Source organism: Gadus morhua, chromosome 16 (genome assembly GCF_902167405.1).
Source record: "Gadus morhua chromosome 16, gadMor3.0, whole genome shotgun sequence".
Lineage (NCBI taxonomy): Eukaryota > Metazoa > Chordata > Actinopteri > Gadiformes > Gadidae > Gadus > Gadus morhua.
Genome location: NC_044063.1, coordinates 3,527,019 through 3,537,018, shown reverse-complemented (window position 1 = coordinate 3,537,018; position 10,000 = coordinate 3,527,019). Strand labels below are relative to the sequence as shown.

General features: G+C 42.6%; 1 protein-coding gene across 3 annotated transcripts in view; it reads right to left on the bottom strand.

Moving 5' to 3' along the window:
- Nucleotides 1-10,000, bottom strand: part of egfem1 (EGF-like and EMI domain containing 1) — a 56,906-nt gene that overhangs the window by 41,750 nt on the left and 5,156 nt on the right. For all 3 annotated transcript variants that reach the window (XM_030380077.1, XM_030380076.1, XM_030380078.1), the window contains exon 5: nt 584-706. In XM_030380077.1, coding sequence (XP_030235937.1) covers nt 584-706 — 123 coding nt within the window. The remainder of the gene's footprint in view (nt 1-583; nt 707-10,000) is intronic.

Sequence of the window (10,000 nt, the reverse complement as noted above, 5' to 3'; positions counted from 1 at the left end):
TCAACAAATGGGTGGCAACGCCCTCTGCTACATCAGCAGGTTCACGTTGGCCTGACCACCATCAGAACCCCCGTCCAACCCCCTCCCAACTGCAGTCTTTACCAGAACAAAGTGCTTCTGATAGGTAATTGGACACGTCCACTGCCTGCTGTTTGGGAAGTGCAGTAACTTTACAACACCGGGGATGGAACAATCATAGGCTCAACCTGGGCTCAGACTGGGCTCAGACTGGGCTGCTATAGAGGCGGCAGGGGCCAGGCAGGGGGCCCCTGCCAAATGGTTTGAGTCCAGCTCCTTGATGAACGTTAGGGTATCCAAAAATAAATATGAAGCACATAAAATGTGCTTCATATGTTTCTGTATGCAAGGCCATATATCAATGCCACGTCGATTTTTTATGTTGTGTGTATTCATTGGTGACCCGTGGTGTATTATGTCCAAGAATTCTGCAGAGCGCAAATATTAAAAAGAAAAAAACATTTTTAAATTATTAGAATGGTTATTGGCTCTTTTTAAGCAGATAGCTTGCAAAGGGGCCATTTATGCTGTCAGCTCTCCAACAGCATGGAATAATGGCTCTTACCCTGACACGACTTGCCGTCCGGCCCCAATCTCCTTCCCTGGGGACACTTGCAGTAGAAGCTGCCAATGGTGTTGCAGCAGTAGCCCTCACAGCTGCCGTCATTTCCCTCGCATTCATTCACATCTGAAAGAAAAGTAAGGAAGGTTTAGTCAATGGGTTGAGCGTGGTGGGTTTTGCCAGAACTAACCAGTTGAATGTATAATAATGGAGCATAAAACATTAATTCATAGTTTTATATGGTTTGTTTGTTGGCAATGCAAACATTTTAAACGTTTTTTTTTTGTGAATTTGTGAGTTTCTGTTCTGGTTTATATCTCGGGGTGGAGAGTCTGGTGAGAGGCTGAAGGGCTGAGGTTGTGTGGTCTGAATGCTATCGAGTGACCGCATCTGTCTCTTAGCTTGTGGGCTGTCTACAGTTAGCATCGAGTTCCTGACTTGTGTTGGTGAGTTATAGAGGGCCATAGCAATCCAATTTAAGTTGAAGGACACACCTTTGAAATGCCTACACTTTGAACAACAACTGTCAGCTCTTTGTATGGCCTCTTTGTTACGAAGGAAAAACTGTTATTTTAGACCTGGACTTCCTGGTCCTCAGGAGGTTCATGTTCATGGCAGCTTGTGCATTGGCAGCAGGTTTACACCCTGTCTCAACGTGTGTGCATGGTCGATTAAGTAATGCCACATATGTTACAGTAATTGTGTTGAGTTCTAATGTTGGAACACATTGCATGTTTCCATAAGTGACAGTGCACTGCATTTGGTCTTCAAAGAGGGCCTTCTGGCCAAAGCCAGATTAGTCGTGGACCACTAAATAATCTAAATTGAATAGACAGCGTAACAGTGTAAAGGCAGGGGAATATGAAGGGAAGGAAAAATCATTTACAAATGTCTCCTCATCTGTTTAAAGAGTCAATATGAACCCCTGTGTACATCAGTAATTTGTTTACCTTTGAGCAGGAAATTGCTGAAACAGAACTGAATGAAAACAATTTGCTATAGTGAGGACATCACGTGAGCAAATTACTTCCACCAAGGAACAGCCTGGAAAGAGCATGAGCCCGTGTGGGACACATCTGACCTCTGCTGCACAGAATTAACTGCATGAACTCTGACCTCTGCTGCTGTTTCTATGCAGAATCACAGGTGTTCACACACTGGCCACTAATAAACTGCTGAATACAATCAGGACAAAACAAAGGACTGAAGACAAGAATGCAAGTGCTCTTTTGTGTGAGAGAGTCGACTGAGTGCAAATAATTGCAGTGTCAAAGTGTTTGCTTGGTACCTTGTTGACTGAGCTTGCAATGTCTGATGGATGTTGAGCATGGATATACGTTGGGAACACAGTGGCTATCACTTTCACAAATAGTCACAATTGGAATAGAAAAGCATGCATGGAAAACTGGCAAAGAAGCCTGCCTGATACTATTCTGGAGCCCTCAGAGGGTGCTGGTGGCATTGGTTGGGACAGTTCAGTAGACAAATGTACTGCATTGTGCAATATGTCACATGCAATGTACTTTTTTGTGAAAACATAGGAAAAGAAGACGCCTGCTTGAATCTTTATAAAATCAATCAGTGGAAACCTGCAGAACCTCAGAAACCAAGGATGGGTCGCCATGTTTAAAAAACTGGCCAGAACCACTCTTGATTCCCAAGGGTAAACAATTTCATCTGGGGGGGGGGGATATAATGTAACAGCCCTAGCAGTATCATATATCATCTCAATGTGTTCTTAAACTACCCTTGGATTGAACCATTTGCAACGGTTGAACCCCAAAAGTCCCTACTACATTTCTCAGAGTTGTATTGCTTCATCTGAGTTTGTTAACCTTTCATTGGGGAACTCGTTAATCCTGATGCTGCATACTACAGACCAACGACCTCTCTTAACATCAGCTCAGGGTGACATGTCATCACCAGCAGCAACAAGAGGCTGAGCTGGGGAGGAAGACTGTGTTTGGAGACCGCTTCATGCTGTCCCTTGACTTCCTGTTCAGCAAACAGGAAGTCATCACTTGGAACGTCTGCCAATTATTGATTTGAGAATTGATTATCAACATCTGATAATCAATTATCAGTGTTTTTTTTATTTGGGATTTTGCGTCTTTGTCTTGTCTTGAAACCTATCTCCAGTTTCATGTCAAGCTGGCATGATGTTCTGCCCTGAGCTCCAGACAAAACCAAAACCATGAATGAAATATATGTTAGCGGAGTGGTAAAGTAAAGAAAGTAAAGTCCCAAATAACATTTAATTTGGTGTTACATTGTCACTACAAAAATATTTTAGCCTACGGCATTCTCCGAAAATTATGAGAACACGGAAATATTTCTGAAAAATCAAGGAAATCAAAGAATTATACAAATGGTTTATATTTACTATACATTGAAATGTAAAAATAATCCAATAATCAGGCTACATTTACCATGGCGATAGGCCTTATTTTAAGATTTGAAGCTAAAAAAGACGGTAGAAAACCTACTACTTCCACTATCCAACCAGGCAGGCCTGTCACCGTTTGAACGCCTTTGTTTATCGAACAGAAAAGCACGTTTGCAACATGGCTGACCTGAAAGCCGCCAACTCCACCAACGTTACGGTCGCACAGCACTGCAGCACCTGGAGCCTCTTCCTCATCATGCATCAGGAGTGGTCCCTCGGTGGCTCGCTCCATATGTCCTCTCTCTATAGCTTCATGTGAGGATCATCCATCTTCATCTCAGCACTCTGACAGCCCGGGTGACACACACCAACGCTCAGCTCACCTGAGCGGGAGATTGATCTCTCCACATGTGAATGGAGTCCACTTTTACTTTTGTCGTCTCACCACCAACCCTTTTTTTTGTGTATTTTGTTTTTAATTGTTTTCCTAAGTTTTTCTTGTCCTTCTCGCCATATTCCCATGGCTGTTTTCCATTCTGTCGATCGATAGATCTATTTATTCAATTATTTTGTACTCAATGGATTTCTATCCGTCTTTCGCTCTCTCTATCCATCCATCCATCCATCAATCCATCCATCCATCCATCCATCCATCCATCCATCCATCCATCCATCTCTGCATCCATCCATCCATCCATCCACCCATCCATCCATCCATCCATCCATCCATCCATCCATCCATCCATCCATCCATCCATCCATCCATCCATCTCTTCATTTTTTCCTCTATCAATGTGTTTCCTACGCTTTTCCACCATGCATGCGCACACATCCCCTGTTCCCTTCCTTCCATCCATAACCCCGCAGCCCGCTGAAGGTCTTCCCCGGCGCCGCAGCGCAGCCCCTGCGTGCACGCCCCCACGGGTCCACACTCTGTGTTTCCAACGCACGCATTCCTTTTGCAACACACGATAAATCCATCGGCAATGGGGAAAAAAACATGTTTCTCCTGTTAACGGCTGAATGTTGGCCCTGACGTCCTTCTAGCAGGTACTGCGTTTAGCAGTCAGCTGCTGGAACACTCTGGTGTGCGGCACAAGGTTAACATGGAAGGCCTGACCCCCTGCTGACCTCATTAAGTGTTATTGACATTGATGGTCCTTGGTACAATGCATTACCACAAACAATCACAAGCATGCACAAATATATGCATAGATACACACACACATACACACACAAATACATGCACCTGCACACACAAACACACACACACACACACACACACACACACACACACACAAACATATACACACACACACACACACACAAACACACACACAAATACACACACACAAAAACATGTACTTGCACACAAATGCACACACACTTACACTCACACAAGCATCGACACGCACAAACATTGACACACACAAACACACACCCACACACTTTTACATTCCTCCAAGGACAATCTGTATTTGTCCTTCACAAGCCCAGAATGTTGAGTAATGAACCCGCTCTGGTTTCATGGTTTTGGTTTTGGTAGGTAGCAGTGCATTTGGTGTTCTGTCGATGGACAGTTCAATGGGCATGTTTATCAGAAGGTCAGGTAATAGCTCAAAGAGCCCTGACATAGCATGTAATTTTGCTGTATTATCAAGAAGGCCTCTTGGATAGCAAGTGAAGCTGATGCTAGATTCTACATATTTATACTGCGCACAGGCTTCACTTTGAGCATAATTGAGGAAGGAGCAATATGTTTTCTCTGCATCATCTGAGCCTCTGCTCCTATATTCTCGTTGGAGCAACTTGACACAGACACAAGCAAACGCAGAAAAACGATAAGGTCTACACCTGCAGACAAAATAATGTGATCTAAGTTGTTGTTGTTGAAGCTGAACCTTCAAAGCTATAATTGCGCAATGCATTAGATGTACAATGAATATCTTAGCATTACGATGGAGATAAAATGGTTGCATCATTTATTGAGAGGGAAAAGATACTTCCTACAAGGACCATCAACTTTCAAACAATGGTACAATGTGCACTACCAGCACACACACAACGCTGCCAATGAGAACCATCTGCCACGATCACGGTAGACCTTTAAGCACTACACATCTCTATTCAATCTCTACATTGTGTTTCCTTGTTCTGTTCCTTGTTCAGAGAAGCCTGTGTACTTTCTTCTTGTATAAATGTTATAGGTTAACATGAACATTTATTATTCTGAATGTCTCTTGACTCTTGGCAAGATATTCAGTAAACAAATGCAATATTTTGGAGCATGCAAACTTTTATAATTACCCTAAGTCAAATTACCATAAGGGAGTACCACAACTAAAATGCACTTCATAGTTTCCATTTTGCCATCCTTTACAACTTCTATTGACATGATTATAAATGAACTGTCAGTCCTTGCTTCCGTTTGTGAGGTGTTAAAGATCATGACACATTTGCTCTCACACAACTTGATTAATGGACCTTTAAGTGGGCACTTTGCATCCTGTTTGGAAACACACAGTATCCACTGAACCAGAGGAAAGGGTCGAAAGGTCATTGGCTAGCAGAGGACCTTTTTGAAAACCTTTCACAGAGAGGGAAGCGTCAGTTTGGTGGGAGATGAAGAGAAGACAAAAGTCATTGTTTTAAGTAACAGTTAGGGTTATATGTGATGGACAGCGAGAGTGAAGGCAAAATGGGCGTCATCAATCACCGCTTGCCGATATTTACCAACAAAGCCTTGAAAGAAAAGCGATGGCCATTAAGTGTGATTTCCAAAAGTTACAGCTTTGCTGAAACTTGCAACAGATCCTCATGTGCCCACTTTCATCATGGAAAACATCAAGTCCCTCACAACCCTGACGGAGAATACATGGGCAAAGAAAATGGATTCCATACATTCTCACATACCTCTCATTCTCCCATCTTCACCCTCTCCCTCTCCCTCTGGTACATGTGGTAGACATTGTGTCTCTAATGGACCTAAATGTGCCTACATCGCTACATCGCTCAAAATACGCAACTCACATGTTTCACATTTGTTCCACTGACAAATAATTGATGTCCCGGTATAATAAAGATCTTTGGAGGAAATGTGTTTAAATCATCTCTACAGGGGTACCGTTTCTTGCTGCACACTTCTTTTTATGATTGTCTTGAGCTGAATGGAAACAATAAGGGGAGGCATTCTGCTCAACATATTTGTTCTACCGAACAAAGGCTTCACCGAAACAGCCATCCGCAAGGTAAGTTGTAGACACAATGAAAGAGAGTCTAAATAAGTAAAGAAGCATGACTATAAAAGCACTGGACTTGTAAAATCAAGAGAATAAATCCATTAGTAGAGGATCAAATCAAGTCCAACAGGTTAAGTCTTTATCTTGCACATTTGGAGAGTTAGTTAAATCAAATGGGTTAGGGTTAGGGTTATCATGGTCAATAAGATAAATCTTGAATCGGTCTAAATCCTAAATTGTTCACCGGTTCAAAGTCCCTCTGAGCTACTTTCAATGAATGCCCAGAAGACCTGGAAAGTCGATTACAGAACTGTCCAGCTCTTCTGGAGTCGAAATCACTGCGTAAAGGAAGCAGGGACTCTGTGCAATAAAACTATTCATCGCATACCGGTTGATAGACAGAACCATTGCATTCAGCATTCAAGATGGCCCATATGGTTTGTATGAGTCATATTTAATATATGACTATGCTGAGAGGCAATATTAAATTGCCGCTGCTCTCTACTGCTGCACTAGGGGTCTCTGGGTGCATGTGTTGGAATAATCTCCTGCAAAGCATAAACCTGCAGTAGTTGCTTGGATTTGTGTGTGTGTGTGTGTGTGTGTGTGTGTGTGTGTGTGTGTGTGTGTGTGTGTGTGTGTGTGTGTGTGTGTGTGTGTGTGTGTGTGTGTGTGTGTGTGTGTGTGTGTCTGTGTGTGTGTGAATGTGTGTATGCGTGTGTGTGCGTGTGTGCGTGTGTGTGTGTGTGTGTGCGTGTGTGTGTGCATGTGTGTGTGTGTGTGTGCATGAGTGCCCATGTGTGTGTGTGTGTGTGTTCGTGAGCATCCGTGTGTGTGTGTGTGTGTGCATGTGTGTGTGTGTGCATGAGTGCCCGTGTGTGTGTGTGTGTGTGTGTGTTCGTGAGCATCCATGTGTGTGTGTGTGTGAGTTCTATGCTGGCGTATGGCAGCTATTAGAGCCTAATGAGCCTCTTCCTCTGATAGTAATGCAAAGCTCTCTGGTTGCTCTGGTGTCTGCCCTTCAGGCCAGCCACTGTGATGTTTGAGTCAGGGCAGCTGACATATGACTCCTTACGGTCTACACTGTAGCCAGCCACCCTCCACCATCCCTTCGGGAAATCAAAGCCATAAAGGAAAGAACATCTTAACAAATTGTCGACTTTACACTACCTCAAGCATGATTTAGTGATGGTGAGTTGGGCTTCTACAGCAGAAATGCGACACTTGTTTTGGCAGCACTGAATTGTTGGGGGTCAACTGCTTTTTGCTTATTGGAATTCGTAATACTTATTGTACCTAATAGATCTACAAAAGGGTCAAATGTATGGTCACCATTGTAGGTCTGTGAATGACAGAAATGCTCTTGAACTGGAACATCTGTTGATGACATTCCGGGTGGACATCGCCTTCAGCATGTTATTGTAGTTATGGAGAACAAGGTTAGAACAGTTAGCCAACGGCGTTTCAAAAAAAGGAGAGACTGCTATTTACATTTGAGACAAAAATTTCTTACTCTGCGAGACATATCCCAACAGAAAAATAACAGCTTTCCCTCTTCTTCTCACTAAAATTCCTTGGCACTGTTGGGGGCCATTTCAATTTATTTTTATTTTTCGGATTCAGCTTGAAGGATTGCCATTTCACAGCTAATCTCTCTGTTAAACCTGGAAGCCGTCGATGGTGGTCAGTGCTGCCAGCGACCGCCACAGCTTTTCTGGCATTCTTTGTGATCACCTTGAATTACACGTTCAGAAATATATTTTTGAAAGACCACTTCAAGAGCAAAGCTCACGCTTTCTTGCTTCCGAAACGACGGGTGTATGAACCTCTTTGGCCTCTAAACTTCAACGGGAACAAGAGGCACTGGGAGCCAACATAAAGAGTCACCTGTCAGAGGTAATGCAAAGGGTCTGTGGCTCGTTCTTAATGAAAACAAACGACATCACACACTGATATTCACACATCTGAAACGCCATAGCAGAGCTAGCACAGCTTGTTTTAAGAAACCCTTTTAAATGGTCCAAAACTAACTATAACCTCCTCTGAGAAAACCATATGGCTCGCATTCCATCCTGATTGATAACAGTATTGGGTGTTAGGGGACATTAGACTTGTTTCCAGTCCATTAATATGTTTACTTGGTATTCATGTTAGCCTTATTATCCAGGAGGGGACAGGATTAAGCAGTGCTGAGATCAAGAATAGATTATTTCCTGGGGAATTGTCCTTCTCTTGCCATCGCTCTTTAAGATTACGCAACTCATAACTTCAGAGCATTGCAATCTATATACTGTTTGAATACCCCAAGTATATGGTTATCAGTAGTATGCTTTCCAGTAGACAGTAGTTTTGAATCAGAAGTCAAACAATGTGACAAGCGATTGATTGCAAAACACACAACTTTCCAGACCTCCCAAAAATTTGAGATCACAGTGAGTACTAATTGATTTGTGTTTGTTTAATTTTTGCAAATGTTATTGCAATGTTCCGATTTTGCATAACTATTGAGGTACACAAAAACAATCCATATGTATTCTTATTTTAACCTTGATCCGGACATTTTTCTGATAAGGTTTAGGAGACTCACAAGATTGATCTGTTTTGACACTCAATCAATTTCTTTTGTTATGACTCTTAACCAGCAGCAACCCTAATAAAAGTATTCCCATCAGGGACCCCGTCAGGACACATGATTTAACTGCCAAAAAAAAGGAGGAAGCAATGAAAGAGATGGGATCCAGTACAATCCAATACTATACTATAACACACGCCAGGGGTAATCTGAGTTGAAGATTGTTCCGGATATGGTGTGCTTGTTTTCCAGAGGATTCCAGTTGGCTGATAAATGAAACCAGTCACACAGTGATTGGATTTAGAAAGTGGCTAATTTGTCTATCATTACTATTGTGTGACCAGTCATCAATTCTGCGTTGCAGAGAAACAACGCTGCTGAACAAACACATATTTGAACAATTTTGCAGAGAAAGCTCATCAACAAAACAAACCCGTGTACATTTATACAAATACTTACTCTTTGTTACTTTCCTTTTTGTGTGTGTGCGCGTGTGTGCCAAACACAATCTGAAAGATATTTAAATTTGAGAGCAAAAAGAGAAACAGACATGTGTGAACTGGGTATGGATTTAAAAATATACAAGTCACTATGTGATGTGGTCAGCACACAATATTCCCTACCGCTCCCTCACTCTCGATCACAAGCTTTCTCACACACACACACACACACACACACACACACACACTCACACTCACACTCACTCACACACACACAGACACAGACACAGACACAGACACAGACACAGACACAGACACACACACACTCACACTCACACACACACACACACACACACACACACACACACACACACACACACACACACACACACACAGAATCACTTTCACATTGCTAAGTGGCAAAAGGTGCAATCATAATTCATAAACTGTTGTTGTTTTATGAAAGGTGTGACTACCTGAGATAGAGCTAGTGCTCTCTCTTTATACCCAGAAAGGGGATCCAGGGCTACAAACACTGTCCATGATGTTCTTCACTGTACCCTGAACGACCGAACCCTTGCTCGCCAGGGCCAGATGCTGATCATCAGAATGATGCCCTGTGTTATTTACCTATCGAAGGCCAATGCAGTGAAGGCATTACAGCGATACCTCATCAGGGGCTCCATTAGATTAAAACGTTTGCATTCACAAGAAAGAGGCAGTATATAAAAAGACAACAACGAAAAAAGGACTCAAGTGTCTGAGAGGTACCACATGTTTCAG